Consider the following 20,454-nt stretch of genomic DNA (forward strand, 5'->3'; position numbering starts at 1 on the left):
TGAGACCATCAGAGGACTTTAAACAGGGAATGACACACTCCAGTTTATGTTGTTGCCTTTTAAAATTTTTAAGTAAATATTTTAATTGTATATCTTTAGCACTTCAAAGGAGAAAATGATTTCAAAAATGCACTTGGAATTCAATAAATATTCTTTGTAGTTACACTCAATTTTTTAATTCCTAGAAATGTACTGAGACATCTGAACTAAAGAGTAAAATAATTTTGTAAACTATAAATCTCAGGGATGGGATCATGCATGAGCAGTTAAATTGTTTGCTAAAAATGTGGTTTAAAAAGCAGTTCGAATTTGTCTTGGTCAAGAATACACATATCACAAAAGAGTTAAATTAGATTCTGACGTTAATAACTTAAAATATAACCACTGTAAATTTAATAGGAAACCTTTCAGTACACAGAAATTGGAGAAGAAAATTGTAGGACCCTCAGTCAGAAGGCTTTAATTGTTACAAATGTTATAATCCTTTGTTGTACCTCAAGTTTCAAGTGAGGCTGAATATGAAGAATTTTTCCTCTTCTTGATGAAGACATTATATATAAAATATGTGAAAGGACATTCTATAGAAACTGGTTGTAATCAAGACTTACAACTAAGCTTGAGAAGCTTTAATTTGTGTTGTAACAATTCAGAGGAATATTTATGAAGGCAAGCATAAATATTTTGTACATCTATAAACAATCATCTTTGAAACATTAAGCATGCTTTCCAGCATATGGCTTTTCTCTGGTATGAGAAGCTTCAGGTGCACCAGTGATTTACTCACCCTTTCAAAGCTTTCTTTGGAAGCAGTCAGGCTTGGCTCAGTTGTGTGGAAATCTGGTCAGATGTCTCCATCGTCTTCACATTCGGGAAGCCGAGAGTCTCTTCCTCACCTCGGTCCCCTGGAAGATCGCTGACAGTTGAGTGTTTGATGACTCCATGTAGGTCAATTATAAAGAGACTCCTTAATGCAAGGCCGGGCTCTGCTAATGGCATCACTTAAAGCCTCAGGAAATTGGCTTAGTTAAATCTGGCAAGAATTCGATGTTATATGACCCAAACCACCATACTTTCTCAGAGCGTTTATCTAGGCGAGATTACCCAGGTTGGGATCCACTGAAATAACACCAGTTCGCATGATGAAATTATGAAATTCACTTGCTTTTGTCTCTACATGTAAGTATTTGTAGGATATAAAGAAGTGAAAAAACAGAGGATAAAAATGAAGCACCAGACACTTCCCCAAAAGTCATCAAGACTTAACTCTTCATTGACAACACTTGTGCCTTTAAACAAGGGCGCCTACTGCCAGGCTCCTAGAACTAACTCAGCACAATATCGTGGGGCACTCCCTCCAGGAGCAGCAGGCTGTGGGTCTGCAGAACCAGAAACTCCCCATATCAGGCAGCCTTGGTCCAAAGTCACCTTCCCGAGGAGCTGCCATCCTTTGTGTATTTATGCAGCTGCAGGATGGGCAGACACTCCCATCAGGTTAACTTTGCAAACTTATGCCTGAGCAAAACGCTTGTCAGTATCTCACCCAGGGCTCATTCAAGGATTTTCAGTATAGTGTTGTTTTAAGCACAATCTAAATGTCCATCAGTGCTGGACTGTACTAGAATGGCTAAATAATCTGTGATCTAAACTTACTATTAAAAAATGAGTACCACACATTTCTAGGCTATATGTAGAAAAAGGTCTGGAAAGATGGGCACCGCCCTGGTAATGGTGGATACTTTTGAGGGTCAAAGCTGCAGATGACGAGACCTAGGGCTAACTGCTGGGGGAATTATTTGAGGATCCAAGCAGGTGCGGAGATGACATGAACTATATCTGAAGAAATGATCTTGGCTATACTACCCAGTGGTGCTGCTTGGGTGAACCATTTAAATCTTAACATTGGGTGACCCATTTAGCTCCTGGAGCAGGAGTCTCCTTCTTGACCCATACCCCAGGCCAAGGGCCCTCCCTAGGCTGAGCCCTACTGTGACACTAGCCGCCTTCTTGACTGTCTCTCCTTCACCTCCTCTAGAAGGCTGTGAGCTCCTCAGGGCAGGGACTAAATCCTTTCCTCATTGTATCCCCATCAATGAGTACCGGTAGGATCTGAAACACAGGAAGTGTGTGATGCATGTTTTGTGAGGGAATTATAAAGCTGTGAAAAATGGGAATAAGAATACCCAGTTCAAAGGATTGTTTTTAAATTAAATGAGATAACATGAAATCACCGTCCATAATTTCACAATAGACAATAAAATTAGTTTCCTTTCTTTAAACATTAGTATTTCATAAAATGATATTCAAAATAATGGGTAACTGTTCTAATAAGCAATATCTTAAGTGGTTCACACCTAAAATCACTTATTGGAAGGAAGCAGAGAATATTGGGTTGAGGATGGATTGGAGCCTTGAGAAATTGCCCAGTTTACTTGTAAGAGTGATCTCCAGAAGAGATGATTCTCCCCATTATGATCTATTCTAATACTTGTTCTTTATTTTCTAGAAATTATTCTGTCTAATCTGATTCAGTTGAAGAATTTAAGATGATTTGCTTCAACACAGAACTAACCTTGTTACTGTCCTCTGGAACTGATTTTGCATAATTTCTTTTAAAAGCCATTTTCTTCTTGCAGCCTCTGTTCATCATTTCCTATTATTGCCCCTCTCCTTTTGTTCCTTTGCATCCCTAGCTTTTCTGTGACTATAGTGGTGATAGAAACATGTAGAAGTTATTTTGAAGGGACTAATGAACACCATTATAAATTAATTTTTTTTCAGAACTATAGAAAGATTTCTGGTATGTTACCCTCTCTTTAAAATTCAAACTGTGAACCACATCTTTACTTCTTCCTGTTTTAGAGCAATTCAGTAATGTTTGTGTGGGCGGTCTGTAGTAATCATGGATGGTGACAATATGAACTGTACTTTGAAGATAGCTAAACAATGAGAGCAACGGATGCGATGGAATAAAAATAACTGTTAATATCTTTAACATTCATGCTAAACTATATGGTTGGGAGGCTCTGGATTGTGTCAAGAGTTTTATTAACCTGAAAATAGTTTTCTTTGTCAAATGCTTTTTATTTCATGGATTTGTGCCTGCACAAACACAGTTTACACCATTGTAAATTATGAAGAACAAATATAGAAATATGTCATCTCATGTCATAGAACAAGTATCAATGATTTGACATAAATGCTAATCAAATGATTGTGTAAAATTATAATATATCACTAAGTAGAAGAAATATCATGCAGAGTTCAGATTTTGTATGTAAACTTTGGTAAAGAGCCGTAGTAAAAATTACAGTTTCTTTACATTAGGCATGATATAAAGGAATACTTTTTGAAGCAAAGAGTGCTGTCTGGAATTTACCATAAAAACTCTTCCTAATTTCAGGTTTTTCACGTGATCTTTTTCTTTTGCCAGACATCATAAAAAAAAACCACACTCCATCTATTTTTTACCTCCTTAATATCCAAGGAAGCCTTGAGCATTTCAGAGATTGCTTGTGTACAAGAGTAAAAAACTTCAGAAGTTAATCTACGTTTTTGCTCACTGTGTCCTAATTCAAATTGTTTCTAATTTTGGAACACTTCTATTATTTCTTTTGTGTGTGTTATTTAGTATATTATAGATGTATTTTTCCCTTTCTCAAGATAACAGAATAAATAGGTTCTTAGTTTTGTGTGGTACTTTAGTATGTTAATCTATTTATATATTTGTAATTTGGATAAGGAGTAATTCCTAAAATTTTGAAGTTTACAAATATGTTTTCTGTAGTTTTACTTATTAAAAGAGTGTAGAGAAAAGATGTGTGTTTATTCAGATATGTGAAATAAAGTACTAAATTGATGAGGAACACTGCAAATAAATTTTTGTAATAAATTTCTGTGTTTTTACCTGAGTTCACAATTACATCTATATTTATAGATGCAATTCTTGTCTTAGTCCAATGACTGTTAGTAAAATGTTTATTATTAGTTGAACAATTAATGGGAAAAATAGATTATTTCCAAATGGAACCAAGTTACCGTAATGTGTAATCATAGCACAAGTTCTGAAGCTTTTATAATTTTTCCTAATTGTAAGAGTAATATATATATAAATTTCATATGGTACTCATGCTTAAGCATGTTGATTTGGTGCCAGGGTGAATACTTGTCCAGTATCTCTCTTGTGACCTAAACTTACATTCTTCTGTTTTCTTTGTTCTTCATTTCTTTAGGATGCATGTGCCCTTTAAAACACTGATAAAGTTGTTAGGGAAAGAGGATCCTCAGAATAACATGCAGGTAAACTGGCACAGGGCCTTTATCTAGTCAGCTTTATTGAGGTAGTCAAAGAGATCATTGTTACAGACAGTGTGTTTAGATGAGGCCACTTCCTATGGCGTAGTTTTGTGTTTTTTTGATATGGTAAGTAATTCCTTTGTCAAAAGAAAAATCAGTTTTCATGGGCAATTTATGACATAAGGTGGACTTTGAGCAAAATTCTAAGAACAGAATTTTGAGTTTGTGTTCTAGACACTATTCTTAATTCCTTTTGTAATGCAATTTTATTGAGATAATAGTCATACACCATAAAAATCCGTCCAGTGTATACAATCAGTGGCTCACATGGTCATCGCATAGTTGTGTACAGCCTCACAATCAATTTTAGAACATTTTTATTACTCCAAAAAGAAAAAAAAGGAAACATTAAAAAGAAAACCCAAAACACCCCATACCCCACTTCCCCTCCATTATTGACCTCTAGTATTGGTACATTTGTTACTATTGATGGAAGAATATTAAGATATTACTATTAACTATGGTTCAAAGTTTGCAGTAGGTACATTTTATACCATATACCGCTTTATTAATAACTCCGTGTAGTAGTGTTATACCTTTGTTCTAATTCATGAAAGAACTTTTTTATACTTGTTCAGCTATTCACTGTCTTTGTCCACCAAAGATTCACTTTGTTACACATTCCCTGTTTTAACCTCTAGCTTTCCTGCTGGTGACATACATGACTCTAAGCTTCTCCTTTCTCACAGTATTGAACACTGTTAATTATACTCAATAATATGCTGCCATCACCTCAATCAATTTCCAGACGTTTAATTTTAACCTTGTTAAAGCTTCTGCACATCTTAAGCAACCTTTTTGCATTCTCTAGCCTCATTCTATATACTGGTTATCTATCTTCTAGATTTGATGTCTATGAATTTACATATTTTAATTAGTTCATATTAGTGAGGTCCTACAAATTTATCCTTTTGTTTCTGGCTTATTTCTATCAGCATGTCCTCAAGGTTCATCCATGTTGTCGTATGTTTCAGAACTTCATTCCTTTTTGCTGATAAATAATATTTCATGATAATGTGTATACCACATTTTGTTTCTCCATTCATCAGTTGATGGGAACTTGGGTTGTTTCCATCTTTTGGCATTGGGAATAATCCCACTGTGAACATCGGTTTGCAGGTGTCTCCTTGCGTCCCTGGAATTGCTGGATTGTAAGGCAACTCTATATTTAGCTGTTCTAGTTTGCTAATGCTGCCAGAATGCAAAACACCAGAAGTGGCTTGGCTTTTATAAAAGGGAGTTTATTTGGTTACCAGTTACAGTCTTAAGGGCAAAAAGTGTCCATTAACAAAGGGTACCGTCACTGGAGAAAGATCATTGGCATCCGGAAAACCTCTGTTAGCTGGGAAGCACGTGGCTGGCATCTGCTTGCTCCTAGCTTGAGTTTCAAAATGGCGTTCTCCAAAATGTCTGCATCAGCTTCCAATGCCGTCTTCAAAATGTCTGTCTCCACTCCAGCTACCTGTGAGCTCCTTCTGTCTGAGCTTATGTAGTACTCTAGTAAACTAAACAAGGCCCACGTTGAATGGGCGGTGCCACACCTCCATAGAAATTATCCAATCAGAGTTATCACCTACAGTTGGGTGGGTCACATCTCTGTGGAACCCAATCCACACTAATACATCTGCCCCCACAAGAATGCATTAAAGAATATGGCTTTTTCTGGAGGACATAAATATACAAACTGCCACATTAGCTTTGTGTGAAACCGCCAATATGTTTTCCACAGCAGCTGTAACATTTTATATTCCCACCAGCACTGAATAAGTGTTCCAATTTCTCCATATCCTCTCCAATACTTGTAGTTGCTTGTTGGTTTAGTAGTGACCATTCTAGTAGGTGTGAGATGATACCTCTTTGTGGTTTTGATTTGCATTTCCATAATAGTGAAGCTGAGCAACTTTTCATGTGCTTTTTATTCATTTGTATTTCCTTTTTGGAAAAATGTCTATTCATGTCTTTTGCCCATTTTTAATTGGGTTGTTTGTCTTTTTATTGAGTTGTAGGATTTTTTTTATATATTCTGGATATCAAACCGTACTAGATATGTGGTTTCCAAATACTGTCTCCCATTGAGTCAGCTGCCATTTCACCCTTTTGACACAGTGCTTTGAAACACAGAAGTGTTCAGTGTTAAGCAGGTCCCATTTATCTAATTTTTTCTTTCATTGCCTGTCCTTGGGTATAAAGTCTAAGAGACTACCACCTATCACTAGATCTTGAAGATGTTCCCCTATATTTTCTTCTAGGAGTTTTATGGTATGGGTTCTTATATTTAGGTTTTTGATCTATTTTAGGTAATTTTTGTAGGTGTGAGTTACAGGCCCTCTTTTCCTTCTTTTGGATATGGGTATCCAGTTCTTCCAGCACCATTTATTGAAGAGATTGTTCTGTCCCAGTTGAGTGGACTTGGGAACCTTGTCAAATCAATTGCTCGTAGATCTGAGGGTCTGTTTCTGAACTCTCAATTCGATTCCATTGATCAATATGTCTATCTTTATGCCAATATTGTGCCATTTTGACTACTGTGTCTTTATACTATGCTTTAAAGTCAGAAAGTGTGAGTCCTCCCAATTCATTCTTCTTTTTCAAGATGTTTTGGTCATTCTTGACTCCTTGCTCTTCCAAATAAATTTGATAATTAGCTTTTTCATTTCTGCAAAGTAGGCTGTTGGAATTTTGATTGTTATTGCATTGAATCTGTAGATTACTTTGGGTAGAACTGAATTCTTAATGACATTTAGCCTTCCAATCCATGAACATGGACTGTCTTTCATAGTTTTGGGTCTTCTTTGATATCTTTTAGCAAGGTTTTGTAGTTTTCTATGTACAGGTCCTTTACATCCTTAGTTAAGTTTTTCCCTAGATATTTGATTCTTTTAGTTGCTATTGTAAATGGAATTTTTTTTCTTGATTGCCTCCTCGGATAGCTCACTCCTGGTGTATAGAAACTACCAATTTTTGCCTATTGATCTTGTATCTCACCACTTTGCTGAACTCATTTATTGGCTCTAATAGCTTTGTCATTCTTTTTTTGGGGACTATTCTAAATATAGGATCATATTGTCTGCAAACAGTAAAAGTTTTACTTCTTCCTTTCCAATTTGGATGCCTTTTATTTCTTTTTCTTGCCTGATTGCTCTAGCTAGAACTTTTTTTTTTTTACAAATGCTTTACATATATTATTTTTATACCCTCTGAGTGTTTTTTTATCTTCATTTTATTGAGATATAGTCACATACCACGCAGTCATACAAAACAAATCGTACATTCGATTGTTCACAGTACCATTACATAGTTGTACATTCATCACCTAAATCAATCCCTGACATCTTCATTAGCACACACACAAAAATAACAAGAATAATAATTAAAGTGAAAAAGAGCAATTGAAGTAAAAAAGAACACTGGGTACCTTTGTCTGTTTGTTTCCTTCCCCCATTTTTCTACTCATCCATCCATAAACTAGACAAAGTGGAGTGTGGTCCTTATGGCTTTCCCAATCCCATTGTCACCCCTCATAAGCTACATTTTTATACAATTGTCTTCGAGATTCCTGGGTTCTGGGTTGTAGTTTGATAGTTTCAGGTATCCACCACCAGCTACCCCAATTCTTTAGAACCTAAAAAGGGTTGTCTAAAGTGGGCGTAAGAGTGCCCACCAGAGTGACCTCTCGGCTCCTTTTGGAATCTCTCAGCCACTGAAGCTTATTTCATTTCCTTTCACATCCCCCTTTTGGTCAAGAAGATGTTCTCCGTCCCATGATGCCAGGTCTACATTCCTCCTCGGGAGTCATATTCCACGTTGCCAGGGAGATTCACTCCCCTGGGTGTCTGATCCCACGTAGGGGGGAGGGCATCTAGCTAGAACTTTTAGCACACCATGGAATAACAGTGGTGACATGGGCATCCTTGTCTTGTTCCTGATCTTAAAGGGAAAGCTTTCAGTTTCTCACCATTGCATATGATGTTACCTGTTGGTTTTTCATATATGCCCTTTATTATGTTGAGGGTGTTTCCTTCTATTCCTACCTTTTGAAATATTTTTATCAAGAAAGGATGCTCAATTTTGTCAAATGACATTTCTGTGTCTATTGAGATGATCATGTGGTTTTTTCTTTTCTATTTGTTAATATGGTGTATTATATTAATTGATTTTCTTTTGTTGAACCACTCTTGCGTGCTTGGAATAAAACCCACTTGGTCATGGTGTATAATTGTGTTATGCTGTTGGATTCTATTTAAAGGTATTTTGTTGAGGCTTTTTGCATCTATATTCATTAGAAAGATTGGTCTGTAGTTTTCTTTTCTTACAGTATCCTTATCAGGCTTTGGTATTAGGATGAAGTTGTCTTATAGAATGACTTAAGTAGTGTTCCCTATTCTTCAGTTCTTTGGAATATTTGAGCAGGATTGGTATTAATTCTTCTTGGAATATTTGGTAAGATTTCCCTGGGAAAGCATCTGGTCCTGGGCTTTTCTTTGTTGGGAGGTTTTTATGACTGATTTAATCTCTTTACTTGAGATTGGTTTGTTGAGATCTTTTATTCTCAAGTCGGTGTAGGTTGTTCATAGGTTTCTAGGAAATTGCCCATCTCGTCTAAGTTTTCTAGTTTGTTGGCATACAGTCATTCACAGTATCCTCTTAGGATCTTTTTTATTTCTTTGCATTCCATGGTAATGACCTCCCTTTCATTTCTGATTTTCCTTATTTGCATCTTCTCTGTTTTTGTCTTAGTCTAGTAAGGGATAGTCAATTTTATTGATCTTCTCAAAAGAACCAGCTTTTAGTTTTATTCTCTCTCTTTTTTTTTTTTCCTTGACTCAATTTCATTAATTTCTGCTCTAATCTTTGTTAGTTCTTCCCTTTTGCTTGCTTGTGGATTAGTTTGTTGTTCTTTCTCCAGTTTCTCTGGTTGTTCAGTTAGGTCTTTGATTTTAGCTCTTTCTTCCTTTTTAATCTAGGCATTTAGGGCTATAAATTTCCCTCTCAGCAGTGCCCTTGCTCCATTCCCTAAGTTTTGATACTTGTGTTCCTGTTTTCATTTGTCTTGAGATATTTACTGATTTCTCTTGCAATTTCTTCTTTGACCTACTGATTGTTTGAGTGTGTTGTTTAACCTCCATATATTTGTGAAAGTTCCAGTTCTCCGGCTATTATGGATTTCCAACTTCATTCCTTTATGATCAGAGAAAGTGCTTTGTATAATTTCAGTATTTTAAAATTTATGAAGACCTGCTTTATGCCCTAGCATGTGGTCTATCCTGAAGAATGACCAAATAGCACTTGAGAAGAATATATATCCTGCTGTTTTGGAGTACAATGTTCTATATATGACTGTTAGGTCTAGTTCATTTATCTTTCTATTTAGTTTCTCTGTTTCTTTATTGATCCTCTGTTCAGATGTTCTGTCTATGGAAGAGAGTTATTCTGGTTTGCTAAAGCTGCCATTATGCAAAATACCAGAAATGGATTGGCTTTTGTACAGGGTATTTATTAGGCTACAGATTTACTGTTCCAATGACATAAAAATGTCCAAACTAAGGTATCAGCAAGAGGATACCTCTACTAAAGAAAGGCCAATGACATCCAGAACACCTCTGTTCAGCTGGGAGGGCACATCGCTGGTGTCTGCTAGTCTTTTCCACATGGGTTCTGGTTTCAAAATCACTTTCTCCAAAATGTCTCTGGGCTTCTGTCTTTCTTAGCTTCTCTCTCTCAACTCCTATGCATTCTTGTTCTCCCAGGGCATTTCTCTCTAAGCGTCTGGGGATCCTCTCTTAGCTTCTCTGGGGCAAAGTCTGGGCTTCATCTCCTAGCTTAGCATCTCCAAATGTCTTTCTGTCTGCATCTCCAAGCATCTGATTCTGTGTCAGCCCCTGAGCTCTCTTAAGGACTCAAGTAAACCAATCAAGACCCATCTTGAATTGGAAATGGTCTATTCACATCTCCATGGAAACAACCTACTTAAAAGATCTCACCTATTATAAGTTTGCACTCACAAGACTGGATTAAAAGAACATGGCTTTTGTGGGGGACATAATAGATTCCAACCAGCACAAGAGTGGTGTATTAAAATCTTCCACAATTATTGTAGAGACGTCTATTCCTCCCTTCAGTTTTCTCAGTATTTGCCTTGTGTACTTTTGGACACCTTGATTAGGTGCGTAATTATTTATGATTTTTATTTCTTCTTGGTGAATTGCCTCTTTTATTAGTATAGAGTGTCCTTTTTCTTTTATAACATTTTTCCATTTAATGTTTATTTTCTCTGATATTAGTATAACTACTGCAGTTTTTTAGGTTACTGCGTGCATGGATATCTTTTTGCATCCTTTCACTTTCAACCTATTTGTATCATCTTTGGGTCTAAAATGCATCTCTTGTAAACAGCGTCTAGATAGATCATATTTTTTAATCCATTCTGCCATTATGTGTCTTTCGATTGGGAAGTTTAATACATTTAACTTTCAGTGTTATTAGTATAAAGGCGTTACTTCAGCCATTTTATCCTTTTGTTTTTCTGTGTCATATATTTTTTTTAGTCTCTCTTTTTTACCTTTTTAGTTACACTTACTGATAATCTTCATTTCTTCAATCTACTCCAAGCCTCTCTCTCCTGTCTTTTTCCTTTCAGCCTGCAGAATACCCTTTAGTATTTCTTAATAGGGCAGGTCTCTTGTTAACAGAATCTCTCATCTTCTATTTATCTGTGAATTTTAAACTCTCCATCATTTTTGAAGGATAGCTTTGCTGGATAGAGAATTCTTGCCTAGCAATTTTTCTCTTTCAGTATCTTAAATATAATATCATACCACTGCCTTCTCACCTCTTTGGTGTCTTATGAGAAATCAGCACTTAATCTTACTTGGCTTCCCTTGTAAATGGTGAATTGTATTTCTCTTGCTGCTTTCAAAATTTTCACCTCTTTGGTATTTGACTGCCTGATTCTATGTGTCTTGGAGTGGGACTATTTGGATTTATTCTGTTTGGAATATGTTGGGCTTCTTGGATTTGCATATTCATGTCTTTCATAAGGGTTGGAAATTTTTCAGCCATTATTTCCTCAAATACTCGTTCTTCCTCCTTTCCCTTCTCATCTCCTGCTGGGATACTTATGTTGTGAATGTTTGTGTGTTTCGTGTTGTCATGCATTTCCCTGAGATCCTGTTAAAATTTTTCCAATTTTTTCTCCATTTGTTCTTTCTTCTTTTCAAATTTGGTTGCTTTGTCTTCTATCTTGATGATCCTTTCTTCTGTCCCTTCAAATCTGTTGCGTCTCTAGTATATATAAATATAAATTTTATTTTGAAATAAATTCAGACTTACAGGAATAGTTGCAAAAACAATACAAAACCCATACACAGAATTCCAGCATACCATGACCCCCTCCCCCAATACCCAGATCCACCAACTTCAACATCCTGTCACACCACCATTTCTTTCCTTCCCTCCCTCCCTCCTTATCTATCATCCATCATTTATTGCTCTGTCTTCTGAACATATGAGAGCAAGCTGCACACATCCTTGAACAAACAATATAATTCACATATACATTTCCCATGAACAAGAACATTCTTTTATGCAATCCCATTAAGCGCAGCTAAGAAGTTCAAGAAATTCAACATTGATACAAAACTTACATTCTATATTTCCTTTTTTTTTCCTTATGTCCCAACTGTGTCTCTTTGAGCCTCCTGTTCTCCATCCTCAGATCCCATCCAGGATCATCCTTGACATTTAATTGTCATTGCCTTTTAGACTGTCTTTTTTATTTTTTTCCCCCCAATTGTGGAAACATATATACAGCCTAAATCTTCCCATTCCAACCACTCCCTAGCGTTCCATTAGTGGGATTAATTAACCTTCCCACCATCCATTACTGGAAATTTCCCTTCACCCCAAACAGCAACCCTACACTCATTTCTTAACTCCCCATTGCCCCTTTCCCCACTTCTTGTAACCCATACTCTACTTTTCATCTCTATGGTCATATTCTCTGATACTTTTTGTGTTTACCGTGGGGCTTAAATTTAACCTCTTAAATATGTAAAATCTTGTTTTTCTTTGATACCAACTTAACTTCAATAGGACATGTAAACTATGTTCCTATACTTCTCCATTCTCCTACCTTTATGTAGTTCTTGTCAAAAATTACATATTTTACATTGAGTTCAAAACCACTGATTTGTCATTAGAGTTTGTGTATTTTATATCCTGTAGGAAGTAAATAGTGGAGTTACAAATAAAAAATTATTGACTTCTATTTGTATTACATTGTGGTCAGAGAATGTGCTTTGAATATATTTTAATTTTTTTTTTTTAATTTATTGAGGCTTCTTTTATGTCCCAGTATATGGTGTATTCTGGAGAAAGATCTGTGATCACTAGAGGAGAATGTGTGTCCTGGTGATTTGGGATGTAATGTTCTATATATGTCTTAAATTTGTCTATATGTCTCTCTTCTTTCTTTGTTTCTCTGTCAGTAGGGCTCCCTTTAGTATCTGAAGTAGGGTGGGTCTTTTACTAGCAAATTCTCTCAGCATTTGTTTGTCTGTGAAAAATTTAAGCTCTCCCTCAAATTTGAAGGAGAGTTTTGCTGGATAAAGTATTCTTGGTTGAAGATTTTTTTCTCTCAGAATTTTAAATATGTCAGGCCACTGCCTTCTCGCCTCCATGGTGGCCACTGAGTAGACACTACTTAGTCTTATGTTGTTTCCTTTGTATGTGGTGAATTGCTTTTCTCTTGCTGCTTTCAGAACTTGCTCCTTCTCTTCAGTATTTGTCAGTCTGATCAGAATATGTCTTGGAGTGGGTTTATTTGGATTTATTCTATTTGTAGTTCACTGGGCATTTATACTTTGTGTATTTGTATTTGTGCAGAAGGTTTGGGAAGTTTTCCCCAACAATTTCTTTGAATACACCTTCTAGACCTTTACCCTTCTCTTCCCTTTCTGGGACACCAATGAGTCTTAAATTTGGATGTTTTATTTTATCTCTCATATCCCTGAGATCCATTTCGATTTTTTCCCCTGTTCTTTTGTTCTTTCATTTTCCGTTCTGTGTTCATTGAGGATGCTGAGTTGTTGTTCAGCTTCCTCTAATCTTGTATTATGAGTATCCAGAGTCTTTTTAATTTGGCCAACAATTTCTTTTATTTCCATAAGATCTATTTTTTTATTTACTCTTGTAATGTCTTCTTTATGCTCTTCTAGGGTCTTCTTTATGTCCTTTATATCCAGTACCATGCTCTTCTTCATGTCCTTTATGTCCTGTGCCATGCTCTTATTGTTTGATTTTAGGTCTTTGATTAATTGTGCCAAGTACTGTGTTTCTTCTGATCTTCTGATTTGAGTGTTTCGGTTTGGGTTCTCCATATCGTCTGGTTTTATCATGTGCTTTAAGATTTTCTGTTGTTTTTGGCCTCTTGGCATTTGCTTTACTTGATAGGGTTCTTTCTGGATATAAAAAATACTGGTCTCTAATCTGTCAGATCTACAGCTTGGTGGTGTATACTTTCTCTAACTAGCCACCAGTTGGTGTCTACAAGTCACCTATTCCCCTCAAGTCAGTTCTCCCCAACTTTGTCTTTGTGGTGTGTGGGGATCTGATTCTTGTGGGGTTCAATTGGTGCACTAAGTTTGGGTGTGTTGTTGGTGTTGTCCGCCCTGAATGTGGGGCGTGTGTCTGGGTGGTTAGGAGGCTGGGCAGCTTTAATAATCAAACCTCCCAGGTGTTCCTGGAGATTTAAGGCTGTTCCAAGAGTCTAAGCCTTCATTTCGGTCTTGCCACAGATTGTCCCTATCGCTGACCCACAAGTCCTTAGTATTGGCATAGGGTCCCTGGGATTTCCGAGTGGGTCCCCCTTCCCAGCCGTGCTCTTCCAGGACCTCTGCTGAGGGAAGGCTGTGCCACGTCACAGGTGCATGCCGGCCTCCAGGGAAGCCCTGGGTCGCTGGGCCATGCAGGGGCATTCCCAGCCTTCTTTAAAGATGGCTGAATGGGACGTGTTAATTTCCCTCTTTTCGCACAGCTCCGCCTTCCCAGCTCCGGGACAATTAGCTGTGGGTGCACTAAAGGCCATTGTCCACGGCCAGTATTATGGCGTGTGCACGATGCTGTGGGAAACACTCTTGGTGCGGCTATGGCTATGGCTCCGTCCCTAGGCAGGAGTGTCTCCAGCCTGCTGGGGAGATGGCCACCTTTCTCCTTTTGGCTCCCCTCTGGCCCCCTGGCCCCCCTGGCCCTGAGACAATCAGCAGCAGGTGTGGGGACGGCTATCCTCCATGCCAGACACCGAGGCATTGGCTACAGCCTGTTCCTGCCGTGCTTCACTGCACGATTCTCACTGCTGTATCTGCAGCCGCTCTGGTTTTTTTTTTTTTTTTTAAAGAACTAGTCCGTCTTCAAACGCCAACCCATGGTTTACCCACACCGCAGCGTGGCCACCGGACTTTCAGCTGGCTTACTCACTCGTTTCAGAATGCAGACTCCCGGTTTCACCAAATGCATGGTCCCTGTGGATTTAGCAGACCTTGTCCGGCTGGTGCATTGCTGGAACTGGTGTTCTGGGTCAGTTTCTGGCTTTTATCTAGTATTTTTCACAGAGGTGTTTTTTTTGCCCTGTGTCAGCTAGCCGCCATCTTAGTTCTCTCCTCTAGTATATTTTTAAGTTCTTTTACCACATCTTTCATTTCCATAATATGTTATTTTTCTATGTATTCTTTCAAATTTTCCACACTCACCCACTGTCTTCTTAAGATCCTTTATCTCTTTATCCATCTCATTGAATTTGTTTAGGAGATTTGTTTGAACATCTTTGATTATTTATTCCAAATTCTGTCTTCTCCGACTTTATAATTTGTTCTTTTGACTGGGCAATATCTGTCTTTCTGTGTTTTAGTATACCTTTTGATTTTTTGCTGGTATCTGGTCATTTGGTTATCTTGTTGGGTATATTCAAAAGGTTGGTTTCTCTCTTTTATCTAGGACTTATTTGTGGCTTGGGTTTGTATTAGCGCACTGCTTTGACATTTGGAGAGTTAGTATTTCCGAGACCAAACAGGGCTGGGTATCTGTGCAGGGGGCGTGGACCATCTCCAGAATTCTTGGGTTAGGTTCTGGAAAGACTCTAAAATGCCCTACTTTTTTTTTTCCTCTGCACTTCCCGGCCTGCTTGCAGATAGCACTCTTCAGTTACTTAAACTTCCTTTAAAGCAGTTCAAATTGTGGAGTCCAGCAGCATTTGAATGGGTGGGCATGAATCTGTGGGTATCTCATTTTCTCGCTCCTCTGGCCAATATCTGGCTCAATTTTGGGCTGTGTTCCTCTCTTTACGTGGGGTGGAGGACTCCCACAACTGTCCCCCGGGTAAGAATCAAGTTACCTGCTACTGCTTCTCATAAGCATGGGTGATCAGCACCAGGAGCCATGACTGGAATTACAGTCTTTGCCCACGCTTTCCCAGTCTCTTAATCCTGCACTTTCCTGGGCATTGAAATGTCTCCCCCTGTCCCCCAGGTCCCTAAGCAGTTGATTCAGACAGCTTCTGCCTGGCTACTTGCTGTCTTTGGGAAAGTAGTAGATTCTGCCATTCCCTCCTAATTCTTCATTTTGGAAACTCCTCCTTGGGGCCCTTTTGTATTCAGCACTCTGTGGCTTGTGTCCTACCCTGAGTCTCTGTGGACTCGGGTCTCTCTCTGGATATATAGGTGGGGATCTGTCTTACTGCTGTGAGAGATTTTATAGTCTGTTTCCCGGGTGGGAGGTGGGAGGGATTCTAGCTGCTGCCTCTGGGCACTTTTCCAAGCTTCATGCAACCAAGTGAGGAGGAGGGAAGAGGACTGGTCCATCCAGGACAAAAGTTTCCTACCTGATAGTTTTCTTTCTTTGATTCAGCATTTGTAGGAACCTTCTCCAGTTTTACTTTCCTCCAGATTTCTAAGCAAGTGACATTTGCTGGTTAATTCCTTTTTAGCCTCAGATTAATCTTAGGAGATAGTTAGAATGGAAGGAGAGAATGGGGGCTGGGTGGCATGATCACTACTTATTAAAGAAGGAAACTGAGGTAGAGTGAGGCCCAGTAAGGTAGTATTATAGTGAGTCAGAGGTGGAGCTCATTGTTGTCCTCATTATTATTTCTGTCAGCTGAGCTGGTTTCCTAGGCCAGTATTTCTGGTGCCAACTCCAGCAGCATATTTCTTGCTAATGGGAAGATTGAGAGGAAAGGGAGAGATTGCTTTGCTTTCATCTGTTGGTGTCTTTCAACCTTGGAGGGCTAGCATAGCTAGACTGGGAAGAAAGCCCCCCCCCTTTCTTTTCATATCTTTCTCTCAGGATTCCAAAGTATAGGTGATGCAGTTTGTTATTCTAATGAATGGTGTGATTTTGGAAATAACTTGTGTTTCACTTGAGCTATGAGATCTTTGATTGTTATTATCATGGATAAAAGGGGTTTCCAGAGATTTTGTGCATAAGAGCTGTGCTGTTATGCCAGTGCATTAGATTAGAAGGTATGTTGACTGATGGTGGCCACCCTACAGCAAAGCCTTCACTAGTCTGCAATGTGAGCCTGGCTGTGGCTGCTCTAACACCCGAGGAAAATCTCAATAGCAAAAATTAAGAGAATATGGGAGAAGATCAACCCTTCATTAAGTCTGAAAGCTGTACTCTGCTTAGGAAACGGTAGTTTCTCCATCAATTTTAAAGCTTTAAGAGAAAGGGAAGGCAATTTCAAAACGTAAGATCACATTGGCATATGAGTACTTTCTGTGTTTGGTTCCATTTAAATTTTTGTTGCATGCTTGTTATGTGTAAGATACTTATGAAAACAAGATATATTTGATCCTCTGCTGAAGGAGAGCTCACCGTGGACCTGACAATTGTTTAGTTGATTTATATGAGAGCATCCGAATCTGAAATTTAGTGTAGTCTGGCGTATATCTTGTTTTAGAGCTCCTGATATGATGATTTTCATGATACTAATATTTAAATTCTCTGACAAAGTTTTTTTTTTTGTTTTTTTTTTTGTTGTTTTGTTTTGTTTTTAATGGTATGTCTATTTAGCAGCAGAGCTGAAGCTAGGTCCCACGTCTTCTAACTCTTAACTTGGCATTGTCCTTGATTTAAATGGCTGTATTTACTAATTGTATAGATCTACTCCCCCCCACCTTAAACTATGAACTTTTAAGAGGGTATTATGACTGTTAACTATTTTTTTGATTATTCTTTTCTGTATTTTATCTCTCCACACCTACCCACCCCCCCCTTTTATTAAAGATTTCAAACGCAGTTGTGCAAAATCCTAGAAACAATCAAGAACAAAAAAGTAAAGCAACCTAGACACTTAACTTGTTGTTAGGATGTTGAATTTTGACATGTGGTTTGGTAGAAAGAATCACCGGTGTATTTATTCTGATTTGTTGTAGGTTAACGAAGCCCTTGTCGTTTGCTGATTGTGTTGGGGATGAGCTGCCATGGGGATGGGAAGCAGGGTTTGACCCTCAGATTGGTGTCTACTATATCGATCACATCAACAGTAAGTTTTTCTTTTGATGAGAGCAAACACATTAAAAAAAAAGTAATTCCAAACAATCTATGGTATCATAGAAAAGGGTAAACATTATACAAAGTGAATTTCCTTATTTTAAACCACACTTTCTCATTGACTAATATTTAACTGAAATGGACATTTTGGAACTTGGAGCATGTGTGTAGAGTTGGGCTTACAGGTGGGCAAAAATGGAGAAAGGGAGAAAGGGCACCTGGTTTGTCTGTCTGCCTGTCTTCCTGGCAGTGAGTAAATTTTCTTCCTCCATGTGCATGTTGAGGCCTCATGGAGCCACTTATTGGTGGAGACCATGAGTCATTTGGCTCCTCTTTTCCACAACTATTGTACCTTCAGATTGGGATTCCTTCCTTCTTTGGACAGAAAGCGTTGGTCATTGGTTCAGCATGACCTAAAGGCACAGCTCTGTGTGTTTCGGGTGGTGAGGCGGAGAGGGATTGAGGGATTGGCACACAGCAGCAACTCTGAAAGACATAGCTGTAGCTGTAGAAGAGACGTTAACCTTTTTCTTATTTCTGTTTCTTGAGTTCCTCATGGTTGGAAGGGCAAAACCTCACAATAGGTTTAAAAATCTATCAAATCACTGACATGATCAGGCTACATCAGAAGATTACCATGGCCAGGAAGAATTTTTAAAGACATGTACTTGAAGTGTTTTATGTATATGTATGCTACCATTTGAAAAAATTAAAAAAATTTATTCAAATGGTAGCATACAATTTTTCATTTTGCTTATTTCACTTAAAAATAATGAATTTGCCGAGAGATCACTCTGGTGGGCACTCTTACGCACACTTTAGACAACCTTTTTTTAGGTTCTAAAGAATTGGGGTAGCTGGTGGTGGATACCTGAAACTATTAAACTACAACCCAGAACCCATGAATCTCGAAGACAGTTGTATAAAAATGTAGCTTATGAGGGGTGACAGTGGGATTGGGAATGCCATAAGGACCAAACTCCACTTTGTCTAGTTTATGGATGGATGTGTAGAAAAGTAGGGGAAGCAAACAAACAGACAAAGGTACCTAGTGTTCTTTTTTACTTCAATTGCTCTTTTTCACTCTAATTATTATTCTTGTTATTTTTGTGTGTGTGCTAATGAAGGTGTCAGGGATTGATTTAGGTGATGAATGTACAACTATGTAATGGTACTGTAAACAATCGAAAGTACAATTTGTTTTGTATGACTGCGTGGTATGTGAATATATCTCAATAAAATGATGATTAAAAAAAAATAATGAATTTGGTTTTGTAGATTTGGGGGAATACAAAATCAGTTTTTTCCCTGTTGTCTTATTTCTCTAAGGTCTATATATTAAAAATTGTTATATAATACAGTACTCTTCAATATCTTTAGGAATAATATTATAGAAAAACATTTTCTTTTATACTCATTTATTAGTTATAGCTTATAACTGCCCTTGTGTAGTTATATGTTAGATATTTTTGAGAGGCCAAAAAAGCCTAGATTGTTGAATATGTAAAATACATTCACATTACTTGTATCTAGTTTGTGAAAATACCCTTGCACTGATTCTCTGTCAGTGCAAATTTTTCACCTGTGTAAATATTCATTTCCCTGGATGATTGAGAAAGGGTCTGGAACTGATTGAACTGCTTCTCCCATGCCTGAAATCTTCAGAGGCCAAAAGCCTTGTGATGGCCAGGCTGGGTGAGATGGCTTTCTGCCTCCAAGTGATTTGGTGTGAGGCGCCAACAAAAGTGATGTCAGGACAGTGGCTCAGGCTCACTTCTAGTAATTTACACAGAAAGGAAATACTCTGCTTAGGAGACTAAGAATAGTTAATAAAATGTTCACCTCCAACCCAATGGCAGACAAGGAGCCAGAGAAGATGACTAGTAAGGAGCATGACATGATGAATGTTTCTTATAAATCTGTAGGCATGCAAGCAGCATTGTGAATCACAAGAATTATGGGGAAATAGACGTCAGGGCTATAAATTGGGGTGTTGAAAGGAGCAGGCACTTTGTAGTCTTAAGTCATATTTTCAGTAAGCACACACATCTGCTATAGTAGAACATCTGGTGTATACAGTTTGGGAATGCAGCTTTATGCATACATTAGTTCAACATAAATATAAATAAATAACAATTTCTATAAAATGCTGTTTCTTCCTCTTTTTCATCTGATTAGATGAAATGTGACTTTTCATTATCTCTCCCTGAAAGTTTCTACAAATCCAATGAAAAATTTGGAATTGTGTGGTTTTGAAAATTGGCTTTTAAATTTGTTTTCTAATGAACATTTCCTGTTATTGTTTTGTTATATACTAGGCTTTATTGCTTATCAATGATTGGTCACCAAATGTTTTAATTTGTTATGGTGGAAGGGACTAATTTTGGTAAATTCATTTTCAACAATTGTGATTCATCCTTATGTTATTGCAAATAAACAATTCAGTTGAATATCTCAAATGTATAACCATTGAACTTTTTTTAATGCAATTTTATTGAGATGTATCATACAGGTTAGAAACCATCTGAAGTACACAATCATTCGTTCACAGTATCA

General features: G+C 37.7%; 1 protein-coding gene across 4 annotated transcripts in view; it reads left to right on the forward strand.

Annotated features, from left to right (window-relative positions):
• WWC2 (WW and C2 domain containing 2) overlaps positions 1 to 20,454 on the forward strand; it is a 255,600-nt gene that overhangs the window by 97,347 nt on the left and 137,799 nt on the right. For 2 of the 4 annotated variants that reach the window (XM_037831062.1, XM_037831063.1), the window contains exon 2: positions 17,781 to 17,890. In XM_037831062.1, the coding sequence (XP_037686990.1) occupies positions 17,781 to 17,890 (110 nt within the window). Of the gene's footprint in view, positions 1 to 4,229; positions 4,297 to 17,780; positions 17,891 to 20,454 lie in introns of those variants that run through there. The other 2 variants (XM_037831064.1, XM_037831066.1) reach the window with 2 other exon arrangements.

The sequence above is a fragment of the Choloepus didactylus genome, chromosome 3 (assembly GCF_015220235.1).
Source record: "Choloepus didactylus isolate mChoDid1 chromosome 3, mChoDid1.pri, whole genome shotgun sequence".
Lineage (NCBI taxonomy): Eukaryota > Metazoa > Chordata > Mammalia > Pilosa > Megalonychidae > Choloepus > Choloepus didactylus.